This window comes from Centruroides vittatus, unplaced genomic scaffold, assembly GCF_030686945.1.
Source record: "Centruroides vittatus isolate TY-2023 unplaced genomic scaffold, ASM3068694v2 scaffold_324, whole genome shotgun sequence".
Classification (NCBI taxonomy): Eukaryota; Metazoa; Arthropoda; class Arachnida; order Scorpiones; family Buthidae; genus Centruroides; species Centruroides vittatus.
This window is the reverse complement of record NW_027122701.1, coordinates 4,084,350-4,101,083: the sequence shown is the minus strand read 5'-3', so window position 1 is coordinate 4,101,083 and position 16,734 is coordinate 4,084,350. Positions and strand designations below refer to the sequence as shown.

Here is a 16,734-nt window from a genome sequence, read left to right as displayed (position 1 = left end):
ATTTACATAAATATAAATCACCTACGTAAAATTTACCAAAATTAATCTTGTAAGAAAATATATCACGAAAATAGATAAAATCGATTTCATTTACAAACTCATTTTAATTTCAACTTAGAAATTACGAAGATTTGCACAATATTCCGGATTTTTCTTATTTATAATCCATTTTAAATTATATTTAATTACGTATAAATCGTAATTAATGAAATATTAGCGTGTAATTAAATCTACAAACTTCTGATCGGTAATGTTTTTACTATAAGGACGTAGTTAGAATTTGAGTGACGTCAAACGCTTCTCATTGGTTGCTACGAGGCAACCTACGATCTTGGGACTGACCAGCGAAAAATACTTAGCTTTGCTTACCCAGATTTGAATCTGAATCCCCAGAAGCAGTAGGCGACGCTTTAAAAGCCTCAGTTTCTAATTTTAAAATTAAATTTAAGATAAATGTTCAATTTATAATTTATGATAATTTTAAAATTAGGAATTCTCGAAATATTTTCATTTTAAAAATTAAAGAAAGAATGCGCCATATAATCAAAGCTCGTTGAAACGTTACGATATAAATTACATAAAAAGTGTAATAGTGTTCGATTATTCAACAGGAATAAAAGTTGAGGTATGACATGAAAAACTGAGTCTATAAAATATTTTTATTATTATTCTCTACGTGTAACAACGTACAATAATTATAAATAGCACGAGTTTATTTTTATCTCTAGTCTTTTCTGAGCTTCCGACAACTGTTAACTTGTTTGTACTCATTCACTGCAGCACAACAAAATGATGAATTGGATTCGATATTAACAATTCTTTCGAATAATTTAAGAAAAATGAATTTATTAAAAGGTTAGTAAGATTTTATAATTAAAGAAATTTTAATATTTTTAAGATCCAATCATCCTATCTTTTGTTTATTGTTTAGAATATTCAAAATATTGGATTTATGCGCCTGCTGGAGTATTTATATTTGTTGGTGTCTGGAAAATGAGACATTATTTTAAAAGTTTCGATAATCAAACTAATGAAAATCAAGTCATGAAGGGAGTGGTAACTATCGGCTTTGAAGGTCTCAAGGTATATTATCCTTTTAATTTTATTTTTATAAATTATTTCTTTTTTTTATAAGAGAAGATCGCATTGGATCATAGATTTCATTCCGCTCTGAGAGCAATAAAAAGTCTAGGTTATGTAATGATGTGTTTAGACTATCCCATAAATTCACTGTAGTACTCTTGTGAGGGCTCATAATTTTGTGTGTTCAATGTTATCTGTAGTACCTTTGTTCTGTGTTTTGTGTTAAGGACATGTAGATTTATTATACTTACCATCAGTGGCGGATTATGTTTCTTTGAGGCCCTAGAAGCAATTTTGTTATAAGGTCCTTTATGTAGCCTAAATGTTTTATATTAAAAACACAATAAAATCATCGGTTTACGAATTATGTCACTGTTCTTGCCGGGGTGCAAAGTATACACTTTTTAAGCGTTCACTAAATTTTTAGAAGCATATTGTCGTTTTGCTATGCAATTTTTGGGGCTCTTCCAGATGACCAGGCCTTCGCGAGTCTATTGAGTCTATTGGGTAATCCACTGCTGTTGTCGGTGGTACGGTGATGAAGAATTAGCAAAAATAAAGTAGATAAGTCAAACTTAAAAAAATCATTCCTTCTTTTTCAATCGATCAACATTTAATTACGGTGTTCTCTGTTTCGTGAAGTGTAGTGTCTTTGAAAAATCATGTGAAAGTAAACCTATTATTGGGCATATTTACGTATATAAATATTCATAGGATTATATATACGTAAGTAGGCCCATGTGGAGGTATATACGTTTTTAAGTATATACTTCCACGTATATTTACATTTTCATACTTTACACTTTGTGACTAAAGAGGTAAGTTGCTGAAAAGAAATGAGCGCTCGTTTTCTATATTCAGAAGGGATCAATTTTAATTATACCAGCAGCGAGTTGCTCAACTTTCCCGGCAACATTTAAAATGTTTGGTAACGCTATCTGTTGTCATATTTTATTTTAAAAACTTTTTATATTTTTAACTATTATAAAATGGCAAAAAGCTTAATTTTGAGGGTAGGGATGTGTTTTATAAAAAAAAATTGTAAGTGTTAATAACGAGTAAAATCGTCATTAATTCGACCCTACTGGAGATACACACGATTTCCACTATCTCCTACCCCCTCGACCTTTAACCACCAAAATTTAATAGCACCAATCCCCCTAATACACAAACCTCCCTACAAAATTTCAGAAATTTTCGACGAAAAGCACAGGAGTTGTTATGCTTCAAACTCTGAACGAAATCGTGCCACACACAACATCCATACATACAGAAATTACCCCTCCCGAATTTTTTTTTTTTTTTTTTTTTTCGCATTTCTCGACGTTTTAAGGTGTCTCAAGTCCATAAATGTAAAAATCTTGGGGAGGGTCATTTTTGACCGATTACTATACTTTCCGTCTGTTATATGTAACAGCTGGGAAAGTAAAAATTGACCCGTTCTGAAGGGGGCCCATATTTTAAGGGTCAACTTCGTGCAACATTAGGTTTTTCTTATTAATTTGTTTAGAATCTCACAATGAAACAGGTCTCTCCAAGAGCTACACATTGAACAATACACTTACAGTGTGAATGGACCTGAATTGTTATTTCTTAAGTGTTAAGCATATTAAGCCATTAAATGAGGGCCGGATGGCCGAGCGGTCAAGGTTAGCAGCCTACCGCCCTGGGGGACCCGGGATCGAATCCGAGCGGGTCGAATAATCACCAGGAATTTTTCGGTGGGTGGTCCGTCCGGATATGTCGGTCCCCGTCCCTCACCACCCGGCCGCCCCATTGTGGGCCTGGCCGAACCCATAATGGGCTTGCTATATGAGGCCCTCTTAGTGCCCACTGGGCAGAAAGAGTTACAAAAAAAAAAAAAGCCATTAAATGTTATAAAAATATTATTTTTCATGCAAGGAGTATTTATTTAGAATTTATAAATATAATTTTGGAAAATAAAAATACTGTACAAATATTGTTTAATATTATTTTAGTATATCAACGAAAAGAATTTCGCAAACTAATCGAAAATAAATTCAAAATTTATTTTTTTTTCCGAATAATTAATTATGCAACAAATACAAATTTTAGTTCTAATTAATTTGTTTTCATGTTGATGCAACTTCTCGTATCATTAAATTTTCTTTTCTCCCTGAAAACCAAATTTAAAAATGTAGTATTTAGAAAGAAATTATTGTGCCGAGGTATAAATTTCATTAATAATTCATAACTTACGGAATCTTGAATAATACTCTCAACTTTCCTTCTTTTTTGGAGGTTCTTTCGATGTATCTCTTGGTGGTATTTGCTTTATTTCGGTTACACTCGAAACAGGAGCTTCAATGTCACAAATTTCTTCAGTGGCTCGTTCCTCAGCTTCGTTTTTAGGATCCTTACAAAACAATATTTGGAGAGTAAAACAACAATAAATATTTACTATATCGAGTTATAAATTTCGTTAATAATTCATGACTTACGGGATCTTAGATGGTGCACAGCTTTGAGTGAGATGGAGGACTCATGATCCCTGTGCAAGGACGACGCCAGCCAATGGGTAAGGGGGGCAAGATGATGTAAATTGATAGAGGATATGAATTGTATGTAGGTAAAATAAAAATGATTCATAAAGTTTTAATCATTCACTATGTACCGGAAAAGAAATATCTCAAATAAAACATTTTCTTTAACTTACAAGAAGCCCAAGAAGATTATTTTAATTAAAACTTAGCATTTACATAACTTTTTCGAATTTCTAGGGGAGGGCAGCTGCCCCTCTGCCCCTCCCCCTGGCGACGCCCTTGTCCCTGTGCCTTTTTTTGGAGACGTATAACTATTTTAAAAGGTATACGTCTCCAAAAAGGTGAGCCAAAAGGTATACTTATCCTAAATATAAGCAATTTTTAGGTAACTAAGTAATATTGTCCGAAAAACGACGGGAAAATGCCTTTATCCCCCGTATGTGTAGAGCAGTCAGTAGTGGAAAGTTCCCTTGAGGTCCTAGGCACAATTTTGTTATAAGATTTTTTTTTGTAGAAGTGTTTTATATATTAAAAAAACAATAAAATCGTCAATTTATGAGTCATGTTACTGTTCTTACCAAGGTGCGAAACATATTCATTTAAAATGTTTATTAAAGTTAAAACTTTAATAAACATTTAAAATGAATACGTTTAGAAGCATATCATTCTACTATGTAATTTTTGAGGCTCGTCGAGACGACGAGGCCCTAGGCGTGCGCCTAGTGTACCTATTGGGTAATTTGCCGTTGCTCACCATTATACTTGGATGAGGATTGACAGGAAAGTGGATAAGCCCTAACTAATCCGCCAATTTGACGTCTTCTGGACTGTCCGAAGCCACAGAGCAGCGATTGACAGTTCATTGAAGACTGACCCCAGCAATTTGGAACAGATACAAATTTTGACATGGAGGATTCTGGCTACATACCGAAAAAGGGTGCAGCAGAGCAGCATCCTCCGGGAGGATTTAGAGTAGAAACTGGTCCCATTTGGATATATAGGCTACATGTGGAGGAAACTCCACACAGCCTTGTTTTTATAATTATACACGTAAATAATTTGAACGCATGTTTAAGTTATATTCTATAATATTTATATATTGTAGATTGTCTTTGAAAATATATAAATTATTTTAGGATATTCGAATTGTTGAGGACCTACAAAAACCCAGTATAAAGGACGATGATGAGATTTTAATACAAGTAAAGGCTACGGCGATAGATGTTTTAGATTTGAAAATTACTCAAGGTTACGGGAGAGTTTTGAGACGTCATCTGAACAGATTTACAAAGGTTAGATTAAATTAAATTTTAATTTTATTAAATTAAAATTGTAGGAATTCTTAAGTTTGTTTTAATTAGATTTTTAATTACTTTAGCACGCGAAAGGAGAATTTCCAGTTATTTTGGGACGAGATGCTGCGGGAATCGTTGAAGAAGTTGGAAAGGAAGTAACTTCTGTTGATGTTGGCGAAGAGGTAATAGGCCTAAGTTTTCTTTGTTCTGTACAGTACACGACAACGCGACAAGTGGGTGATTTGCCGAGGGCAATGCTTCCCGAAAGGACTTTCTACGGGAAATTGGCCCTTTTTATGTGCTATAAATGTGAAGAAAACCCGGAAAATTCCACGTGGTCGGCCCATTAGCAAGGCGCGAACCACAACCAGCTACCAGTGTTTAGTGGTTTTATCCAGTCGTCTGCTTTTCATGTCTGCTTTTATTATTTTAATATAGGCCTACTTAATTCTATATTTATTAAATGCTTGTTACTTGTTAAATGCTCGTTTAGTTTTATAGATATACTAAGTTTTTATTTGATTTTTAAAAATATGAATGCAGACGTAATTAATCAGTAAAATATTCGAATAAGACAAGGTTCTTAAAATATTAATAGTATGCATGAGGTTCTTACGCATCCTATTAATATTTTTTAAAATAATTTAATATATATTTGTTTTTAATTATTTTGAAAAATTCATTTTTATATTTAATTTTATAATTATTTTTAAATTGAGGTTTTAGGTTTGGTTCTTTTCCAATTATTGGCAAAGTGGATTAATGGCCGAGTACGTTGTAGTGAAGGAAAGTCAAGTAAATAAGAAGCCAAAAAATTTGACTTTCGAACAGGCAGCAAGTTTACCTTATGTTGGAATATTAACCTTAGATGTTTTGCTCAATCAAGCGAAATTAGACCCAGAATCGACAAGAAATAAAAGGTAAAATTTCATCTTAAAATAAAATGTAAAAGATTTTATAACGTCTTCATTTTTGCAGAATTTTAGTTCATGCTGGCCACACAGCCTATGGGATTTTAGCAATTCAATTAATCAAGTTATGGGGAGGTCACGTGACAACAACAGTTCCGACTTTTGGTTTGCCTTTAGTGAGATTGTATGGTGCAGACGACGTAATTGTTTATTCGGTTACTGACTTTAAAACCGAGCTTCAGAAAAGAATAAAGTAAGCAGTATTTAATTATGTACGCTAGTTAAATAATAATAAGGAATTATAACTTTTTAGGTAAAATCTTTAATGGCCGAGAGGGTGGTAGCCTATCACTCTGGAATTTTTCGGAGGGTGATCCTTCCGGATATGTCGGGCCCCGACCCTCACCACCCGGACGCCCCATTGTGGATCTGATCGAACCCATAATGAACTTGCTAAAAAAGCCTTCTTAGTGCCCGCAGGGAGAAAAAGTTTTAAAAATAAGATTAATTAAAATAATTAATGAATCACATAAGTAAATACGAGGAAAATTACATTATAGTATTTGTATACAGTATAGTATTGGTTCATTTCTAAGTCAAAATTTACCTCATTCTTTTTATTTGTTTGGTTTTTATTCTTTTCGTTTTTTAATCACATCCAACAAGGGTTCGGCCAGACCCACAATGGGTCGTCCGGATGGTGAAGGATGGGACGAACATATCGGAGACAGTCTACTCGTGAGAAATTTCTAGGTTTGTCCGCCCTAACTCGATCCCGCGCCCACCAGAACTGTGAGCTGCTGCGTTTTAACTGCAGAGCCGGATTTACTTGTAAGCTAAATAGCCTATAGCAGTGATGGTGAACTTTTTTGAGACTGCGTGCCGTATAGTAAGCATACTTACCTTTAAAAATATTTATGCGTGCCGAAGTTTTAGACTCCCAATAACGATATTTGAAGAAAGTAAACGAATATGCTTTAATTATAATAAATGTAAAGAAGCTGATTGAAAAAAAGATGATCAAGTGAGAAACTGAAAGGATGATTGAAAAAGACAGATGATAAATCGAAATCGTATGATACATTACGTGCCATAGGTTCGCCATCTCTGGCCTACAGCTTGGGGTCTCGTTCTATTCTAAAAGAGTTTATACTAATTGTCCAGTATTTTTGGTGAAAGCCTTCTGTATGTTTTAGCTTAGGACCATAATAAGTCTCAATCTTAAAGGCTAAGCCATTCGCCATCTTCATCCTGTGAACGGCTAGGCCATTCTAAATGTAATTAGCGAATTCGTCGATCTCGCGTGTATCATTGCTTTTATTGCTAGGATAAATGTAAAAAAAAACATCAAAGCTAACGAAAACTTAACCTCCGGAAGTATTATTCTGTAGAATTTTTGGTTCAGGCAAATTCTCATTTACTCGCATTACCCGAGTTTTAATTTTCATATTATTTACTTGATGGGTAACAATTTTGTTTCGAAGATATGATTAAAGTTAATGATTAGATATTATTATTTCTTATAAATTTATATACTGATCATTGCCAATGTATGACCCATTATCGGGAGAGTGCGTATATACCATTCGGTTAAATTCAGTAATATGGCTTTTGGTAATGTTTTCCAAAGCTTATGTTTTATGAGTTTAAAAGAATTTTTTTTAACTCTTTCCGCCCTGTGGGCACTAAGAGGGCTTCTTTTAGTAGGCCCATTATGGGTTCGGCCAGGTCCACAATGGGGAGACCGGGTGGTGAGGGACGGGGCCCGACATATCCGAACGGACCACCCCCGAAAAATTCCTGGGGATTATTCGACCCGCTCGGATTCGATTCCGGGTCCCCCAGAGCGGTAGGCTGCCACCTTGACCGCTCGGCCATCCGGCCGTTAGTTTAAAAGAATTGTAAATGCAACAACTTGTTCGAAAAATACTTATGATGTGTTTGGGGGGTAATGTGGTAACAAAACGAACGTTCCAGCTTTGGATTAAGAAGTTCATTCTGGCAATTTTTTTTTTTTTTTTTTTTTTGTATTTTAACTTACAAATTAGTGATAAATCACGTTACGACAAACATTCTGACGGCAGGATAGCTGACGCCCAGAAATTTTTTTAGGCAGTCGGTCCCTTACCACCCGGTCGCCCCCATTGTGGAACTGGTCTAACCCACGATGAGTATGGAGAAAAGGTCTCTTTAACTCTCCGCCGTGTGGGAGGAGAGTTAAAAACGAGAAAAAACCATGCTTTCATTAAAATTTTAAATGATGCGGTCATGATTATGGAAGGACTTCATAGATGCTTTTCATAGACCTGATCCTATCCTCAAGCAGAAGTTTGACCATGATTTTTGAATATAATAAAAGAAAAAATTTAAATTTGGAAAAAATTGAATTATTATCTTTTGTTATATTACTAGAAAGCTCTAAAAATTCTGAATGAGCGAGTAAATTAATTTTTTAAATTTATATTTTCATTATGTATTTAAAATAAATTTTGAAAGTTAAAAGATACGAAAAATCAGAACTTTCGCAAATTTTTCAAGACGTTTCCCTAACTTGTTCTTCTTTTTTTTAAATTCCTACTATTAGTTCACACTCTCCCTATATATATCTGTTTATTTATATATCTTGTTCAAATTTTCAATCGTCAATAAAATACTTTTTATTCATCCACTCAAGTTCAAATACATTTTTTTAAACTTGTAGTGGATGACACTTGATGTCAATACAGTTTTTTCAAATATTAATTCATTAATTAAATTTAATTAATTAATTTTAGTTTTATATGGGAGAAAAAATTTCTCTTATATAAGATATTTAGCATATGTATATACGTATTTATATTAATTGTAATTATTTAATAAAAAATAACTAGAATAAAATTTTTCTTTGTTGACCTAAGTAGGAATTGACTTTAAAAAAAATTTTTTTTTTATATTACTTGTTTTAACTCTTTCTGCCCTAAGAGGGCCTCTTTAAGCAAGCCCATTATGGGTTCGGCCAGGCCCACAGTGGAGCGGCCGGGTGGTGAGGGACGAGGCCCGACGTATCCGGACGGACCACTCCCCGAAAAAATTCCTAGGGATTTATCGAATCGTCGGGATTCGACCCCAGGTCCCTCAGAGCGGTAGGCTGACATCTTGACCGCTCGGCCATCCGGCCACTAACTTGTTCTTCTATAAGACTTCTCTAATTAGTTCCGAATTAATCCAAACTTCTCTGAAAGAAATCGATGATAAATTTAAATTGCTGTACCCAGTGGCGTAGCGTGGGTGTCAGCCGCCCGGGGCAGAGGAAAATTTCTCCGCCCCTTTAAAATTTCGCCCCCTTAAATAAAATACGGGGAATCCCTACACGTCAGTACAGACGGGGTGCATATACTTTTCGTTTTGTATGGATCGATCTGTAAAATCGGGTCAGCCCTTGTCACGTGATACAGATAGCTTCTGTCATAGCAGAAAATATACAAGTAGGATCGAAGATGGCGACAAACATTTGTTAGTTAATAATAGTCTCTGCTTGTTAGTTAACATATACTGAATTTTAAAAATATTATACGTATAATATCTTTGAAACTCTGTATATGTTAACTAACAAGGATGAATTAATTAAATTAAAATAATCCATTTTATCCCTCGATATTAAAACAGTAGTTAGTACTAAACGACATACGCTGTTATGAATTATCGTTTATTTGACAAAATTGTTTGTGCTCATTCATACGAATTTTTAAATCGTATTACTCTGTGAATAAAATTGTTTTCCACAAAATAAAATTTAAATAAAAATTTTACAAAATTAAAAATAAAACTTGCAGAAAAGGTGAAAGTGCACGCCATACATTCTTGCTGTACAATCTAGCAAAATTTTTTCTAAATACTTATTTTTTCATCTCAGTTTATCGGATATTTTAATAATGATGTTTTTACTTGTCATTTATAAGTTTTAAATAAGTTTCCTTGTCAACAATTAAACGTGTTTCTTCGTTATTTACTGTAAGCTTAACTTCAACCATGGAAGCCGCCATCTTTAATCTCTTTTATCCGATCCAAACGATCCTACTCTCCGCTCGGATTAGTTTGATCGCGATCCAGTTGATTCTAGATGGCGTTTGTATACGCAAACAGAGATTGATCGGATCGCAGTAGTTCCTTTGTATACACGATTTGAACGATCGAAGTGATCTTGGATCACTTTGATTCCAAAAGTATATGCACCCACGGTGTTGTCAGTCGCTACAACGAGCAAGATGTCATTATTATACATTCATTTAAAGAAAAGGGATTCCCCAGTTTCGTCACAGAATAAGTAATGAAAAATTCCATGCTCATTTCGTAGGTGCGACAAAAATATGAAATGAAATGGTTCAAATTTTTACAAGATATTATTATTATTTATTGTGAAAAAATTCCGCCCCCTAAAAGTGCCGCCCGGGGCGGACCGCCCCTGCCGCCCCCACTACGCTACGCCACTGGCTGTACCCTGTACAGCAATTTAAAAAAATTCTATCTTTATTTATATTTGATAGTTAAAAATAACTTTGTTTCTTTTTTATAGATACGATATTATATTAAATCCAGTTGGAACTTTTCTCCACGAATCGTGTCTCGACATCTGCTCTTCCAATGGTCGAGTAGTATCGATTGTAAATTCACCTTTTATATTCGATTCGTGCGGAATTTTAATGGGAACTGTCACTTCAGCGTGGATGAAGTTGAAATTTATGATTCTGGAGGTAAGATTTATTTTAAACATGAAATATTATTTTATAAATTCTCTATTCGGCCTTATTTTTTTAATATCAGTTCGTTCAACAGATATTTCTAGTAGATCATATTAACTTTCTTATAATAATTCTGATACGATCATTATTTAGTGTTTTTATTTCAAACATTGAAATTAATTAATAAATATGAATTTAGATTACGTAAAGATTCTTCATAAGTGCAGTAATTATTAGTAAGTCTGTCATCCAGTGCTGCCATGGAGTTCTAGGTTCAAACCCCCATTCAAGCCACTATGATATATCACGGATGATAGAATCGGAGTGTCGGTCAGTTACCCATGTTGATTGAATCATTACGGGTCAGGCCTGCCGATATTAATAATTTAAAAGTCATATCCATCGTAGATTTGACCAGGCCCGCAATGGGGCGGCCGGATTGATAGACCGGATTGATAGGCCGGGCGACCTAGAGAGGTAGGCTGACGCCTTAACTGCTCGGCCATCCGGCTGTCAGTCAATCGATATTTATCTCACTTTAAAGTCAATTATCGAATTCCAATGCATATAAGAACAGGAAAATTAATACACAATCATCTCAGTCTGACGGCTGAGATGGTAAATGTGTCAGATTGTCATTCTGGAAAATCTGGGTCGGGGCTCTCAGGAATTTTTTATGGATGGTCTGCCCGTCAGACCCCGTCTCTTAACATCCGGCTGCCCCGTTTATGAGCTTAGCCAAACCCATGATGAGCATAGATAAAGTTTTCTTGGTGCTCAAGGTAGAAAGAGCTAGGTGAAGAAAGGGACATTCAGCTTGTGTTTTTCTTCTGTTTTAGAATAATATAAATCAGAAAATCTAAACACAATTAATCCTTAATATATCCGGACCTGACCGACCATTCTAATTCGATTCCGGATCTTCCTCCACCTTCGTTGTTCAGCCATCGACCAGTAACTACTACTATTGTTATAAAGCTATAATAATGTAATAATAAATTGTACCAAAACAACTTTAAAAACTGTTCATAAATATTTAGTTCTAGTAATTAAAAATATATCAAAATATAAAATTAAAATGTGGAAAAAAATGCATTTGCAGCTTTTCGGTAAGACATCTTGGAATTACATGACACTTGATACAATGGCATTGAATATTCTAGCAAATATGATAGAAAATGAAGAGGTAAAACGAATCAATTGTTTATATTTGTTTTAAAAATAATTTTTAAAAAATTGATTGAATATCATATTTATGTAATTGTAGTTGGAAGCTGTTGTTGAACAAGTATATGACATTGAGGATGCTTACGAGGCATTTCAACATTTAACGGAGGAAACCGCTGTGGGAAGAACTGTTGTACGAATACAAAAGAATAGCGATACTAATGTGTAAATAAATATTAACTTATTTCATTAAATTATGTTAATTTAACTTGTAATTTTACTATAAATAATAATTATTAATTCTATCTCTCCTACTTTAATTAATCACTAATCTTTAATTTATTAATAGCTAAGAATTTGAACGGACCCAAATTTATAAAAAAGTTTTGTACTGCAAATAAATCGTAAATAAATTATGAAGCCGTTGCAAAATTATTATGTTTGAAAATATTTTTAGGGAATGCAAAATGCAAGACAAGTAAAATTCATATAACCAAGCGCGTAGGAATGGGAGTGGCTCTCTGGGTTGAGCCCATGAGAAACAAAAAACAAAAAAATTTTTTATAACTTATATTTACTTAAAATATTGGTCATCAGTGCTCCATTCTCTCCAACCAAGTTATACAGAAAGAATATAATGACAATGTCTTAGAGTATGAGGAGAAAGTGTGTCCACCAGTAGCCGAGTGAATAAAACCACTGAACACTGGTTGGTCGTGGGTTCTTGTCTCTCCAACGGATTGGCCAAGTAGCGTTTTCCAGGTTTTCTTTACGTTTTTAACATCCAAATAGGGGCTAGTTTCCCAAAGAATGTCCTACCAGAAGGCATTCCCCTTTCTCCCACGTGCCGCGTTGCCATAAACAAAGAAACCAAACCAAAATAGTCTTTTAAACTATAAACAAAACTATTCGGAAGTTTGAAATGAACTACAGTATATATACTGGTCAAATCTGTTATACTTTTACAACACCAAACACACTGTATAGTTCTTTATACGAAGAAAATCTTCAAATAAAATTACAACCTAGAAACTTTTTGATGAACGTGCATGCACCATCGCCATAAACATTACACTGATGAGTCAAGGTCTCACATTGCCTCAACTTTGCCTACTGCAAAATAACATTCCAGGACAGACGACTCACCTCACTTCCGCCCCTTAAGAATTGATAGAGGGAGGAAAGAAAAGCTGAATGTTGCTTACCATACTTTGTCATTTTACAGTAATTCTAATATTTTGACGATGCACGGATAATCGGTATTTCTATGTAAGTATGTATGTGTGTATATATATATATATATATATATATGTGTGTGTGTGTGTGTGTGTGTGTGTATATATATACACACATATAATATGATAAAATGGCGCAGAACTTCGTTGGAAAGTACGAGTAGAGATACCAAACAGAGACCGCCTACGTAGTTTTTAAAACTACCGTTAGTCAACTGATTTCCCCCAACCAATCATAACAAGAAATTTATAATTTTGGAAAGGAGTCGAATTTAAATACAAAATTGTTGGGCTATAAATTCTCACTGTCGTCCGCTGTCTGTCCTCCTTTAATCTCGAGACGGGAGTTACATAGATGAAAGTTATGGAAAGCTTAGGGGCAGGAGGCCTCGATTAACTATATATGAGATTTCCAGATAACGTGACTTCCAGTTTGCAGCGGTAGTCACGTTATCTGTTATTTCAATTCAAAAATTTTCCCCTGAAAGGAGTTAGATAAATGACTGACACGACTCTATTGCTAATAGGAAAAGTATGATGTATAGGACAAACCATTACTAATTTGAAGTGGAAAGCATATAATTTAAATTAAATAATTTAAAAATATGATTAAAAATTGCAGCTTGGCATTGTGACGATGTCAAAATAAATAATTGCTCGTTTACAAGTTGAAATTTATCAGCCAATCAAAAGTATAATTTCCGAACGTTAAATAGGCGGGAATCCAAGCATATCAGGTAGAAGTCGTCTATGATACTGGAATTAAACTTAACGAATTTCATTAATTTGTAATATAAATTTTTAAATTTCGTTAGCATTGGGTCGGTCAATTAATTAACTTCATAAATTTCGGTATTAATTAGTAACATCTGGGCTGGATTGCAGATTATCGCTTCTGGGGACTCAGGATCGAAACCAGAGGGGTCGAAAAATCTGCAGGAATTTTCCGACCAAATATGTTGGGCACCTGCCTACCCCATTGTGGGCCTGGCCGAACCCATAATGGGCTTGCTAAAAGAGGCCCTCTTAGTGCCCACAGGCCGGAGAGTTAAAAAAAAAAAAAAAAAAAAAAAAAAAATATCAGTAACATCGAACGTTACGCCGCTCTTATGTCGAGACTGCAGGATCCATGTGCCTGCAGCTTCTGAGAAACACTATCGGTCATCGACATGATCGTTTTAAACAGGTAAAAATTGTTCCACGGAACCGATATTTTGTAACATCTCATGCAGGAACATCTTAACCAGATTATATTATATTAGGAATTTCAAAAATATATAGTGCATTAATCATTTGAAATGTTTATAATAATTATATACAGTAGAATCTCGTTTTAACGGATTTCTTGAAATAACAATCCCCAGGTCCTGCCAAATCAATGTAATTTTACTTCTTTTCAGATGATCCGTAACTCGGAATAACAGTTTTTTCTAGCCCCATCTATTGTAAACTTCGCGATTTTTCCCCCAACGTTTATCTAATATTTGGGTGTTTTCGCGAAGTTGTTCGATGATGCACTTATTACATCTGAGATATGTCCTGTACAATTAAAGAATTGTGTGAAGAGAGTCAGCAGGCTGATACAGTTGAGGAGAAGCCACCTAAACATTCTGGCGCTGGTCCAAGTGTAGTGCCGAAATTTGGCGAGGCCATCGAGTCTTTACCCGGGCGTGATTTTAAGTGTTAGCATTTTAGTCTCTTTAAAAAACAAAACTGGTCTTTTATTTTTCAATTTAGTTTATTTTTTTCGATTTGGTTTGAATATCTAGTTTATTTTTTTTCTAGTCCTTCTTGCAATACGCTTTTACTGTATTAAAAAATTTCTTTTACGTTTCACGTTCTGCAATGTTACCAACAATAACATAATTATCAATTTGTACCATAATTTGCAAACAGATTCCAATAATAAATTTGAGCCTACTGTAGTCTCCGCAAGCACGTGGTTTGCGGGTATGAAAGGAAGTGGAAATGAATAGTCGGTAGAAGCGTATAGATAAACAAACAAAGGTTTATTAATTACACACACAAAAAGGGGGAAATGATCGCCTGATTTAAACAGGCAAACAGCGTTCTTAACAAAATTAAGGATGACAATAACACTAGGATTACAACAGTAATTAATCGCGAGACTAAAACTAATACGCGATTAAACCTTAAAAAAACTATACAAACATTTACAAGATGGTAGATACCGTCGCCGTATTTCGTGGGACACGTAGTTACGAAATGAGATTCTTCTCGCTGGTTCTTGTCCTTTTTTTTTTCTTCCTGATCGGCTGCTCTGCTTCGAATCCTTTCTCTCGTATCTTCACCGCTCCAGATCCCCGATCCACGAAACAGAAGAATGAAAAATGCCTCGACACGTGGAAGTCATCCCTTTATATCTCCCACCATCCGGGAGCTTTTTCTTTTCCTCCCACGTGACCCTCCAAATAGCCAATCAAAAACCACGGCACAGCAATGACGACAACAGACGGTACGGTACACAACAAAATGGCCGTGCGTTACATCTAAAACCCGATACAACAACATATACGCGACGCGACATAAACGAAAAAACAAACATATAAATAGAACAATCGAACAAAAAAAAAAATACATAAATATATACATATAATTAATAGCGGCGAAGCGCTACATATCTCCCCTCGGAGACGATTAACTACCGTAGTGTAGCCTACGGAAGTCAATCTCACGATGCCTTAGGTTGTACGGTCGCTTGCTTATGCCTTCGTCAGCGCTATTCCCCTGCGGAACGTCGTTACCAACACCCTTTACCCTAACATCACTGCTCCTCAATCTCCTGTTCCATCTCCCATCTTGACCCTCCTCTTCATCCTCTATTTCATGATCGCTAGGTTGCCTTTTTCCTCCCCTTTTTCTCTCCCCACGCCTAGTTTTTTCTACCGGTTCACCGTAGCACATCTTTATACGGTCAACATGGACAGTCTCCCTGTCTTTGAAGTTACACCCTTCTACGCAATACGTAGTCGGGTTCACGACTCTAATGATGCGGAAGGGTCCTTTGTATTTATCCGCGAATTTATTTTTCTTCCCCCCCTTCTTTCTCACCCAGACCTTTTGTCCTACTAAAAACTTCTCCAATTTTCGCCCCTTACTCCCGTATTCTCTTCTTTTCTCGTTAAATTTGGTAGCGCGTTTCCCTGCCGACTCCCTTAGAGCACGAAGTTTTGTGATGAGAAACGTCCTACGCTCGTCAGTCGTGCTTTCATCGACGTGTTGTTCGAAATTTGGAATGCGGGGATCTATTCCATATAACAGGAATGCAGGCGACTCGCCAATTGCCAAGTGGTGCGAATTATTATAAGCGAAGCAGGCCGGATAAATCATCTCATCCCATTCCGCCCCTCCTCTCTCCGAGGACTTTGATATCATCTCTATTAGCGACTTGTTAACTCTTTCACATAACCCGTTTGAACACGGTCTGTAGGCTGTAGTAATGTTTCTCTTGATCCCAAGCCACTTACAACAATCGGAGAACAGGGACGAAAGAAAATTCGTCCCCCTATCCGAGATAATAGTTTCGGGTGCACCATAACGACAGATTATTGAGTTAAAGATAGCATTGCTAACCGACCACGCAGTTTGATCTCTTAAGGGGTGAATCTCTACAAATCTCGTGAAAATATCGATCATCACAAGGATAAAGCTATTCCCTTGACTCGTCGTATTAAGGGGACCTATGATGTCGACGGCGATCTTCTGAAAAGGGGCATTAGCCACCTCATTCTCCTGAAATGGGGCCTTTCCCTTATGAATATTGTGCCTCTGACACTTTTCACAGGTCCTAACCACTTCCT

The 16,734-nt window shown here is 35.4% G+C and overlaps 1 protein-coding gene across 1 annotated transcript; it reads left to right on the top strand.

Annotated features, from left to right (window-relative positions):
* Positions 1-543: 543 nt before the first annotated feature.
* On the top strand, positions 544-12,022 carry LOC136988158 (reticulon-4-interacting protein 1 homolog, mitochondrial-like). Its single transcript, XM_067285978.1, has 10 exons — positions 544-625; positions 729-855; positions 932-1,083; positions 4,724-4,879; positions 4,966-5,064; positions 5,609-5,802; positions 5,861-6,046; positions 10,346-10,523; positions 11,614-11,697; positions 11,779-12,022. Exons 2-10 carry the CDS (start codon positions 840-842, stop codon positions 11,905-11,907), a joined length of 1,194 nt encoding a protein of 397 aa, XP_067142079.1. The 5' UTR covers positions 544-625; positions 729-839; the 3' UTR covers positions 11,908-12,022.
* The last annotated feature ends 4,712 nt before the right edge of the window (positions 12,023-16,734 follow it).

Coding starts and splice junctions, on each gene's coding strand:
- LOC136988158 (XM_067285978.1), top strand. Junction 5,065..5,608: donor CTGTTGATGTTGGCGAAGAG/GTAATAGGCCTA, acceptor TTGAGGTTTTAG/GTTTGGTTCTTTTCCAATTA. Junction 5,803..5,860: donor GAATCGACAAGAAATAAAAG/GTAAAATTTCAT, acceptor TCATTTTTGCAG/AATTTTAGTTCATGCTGGCC.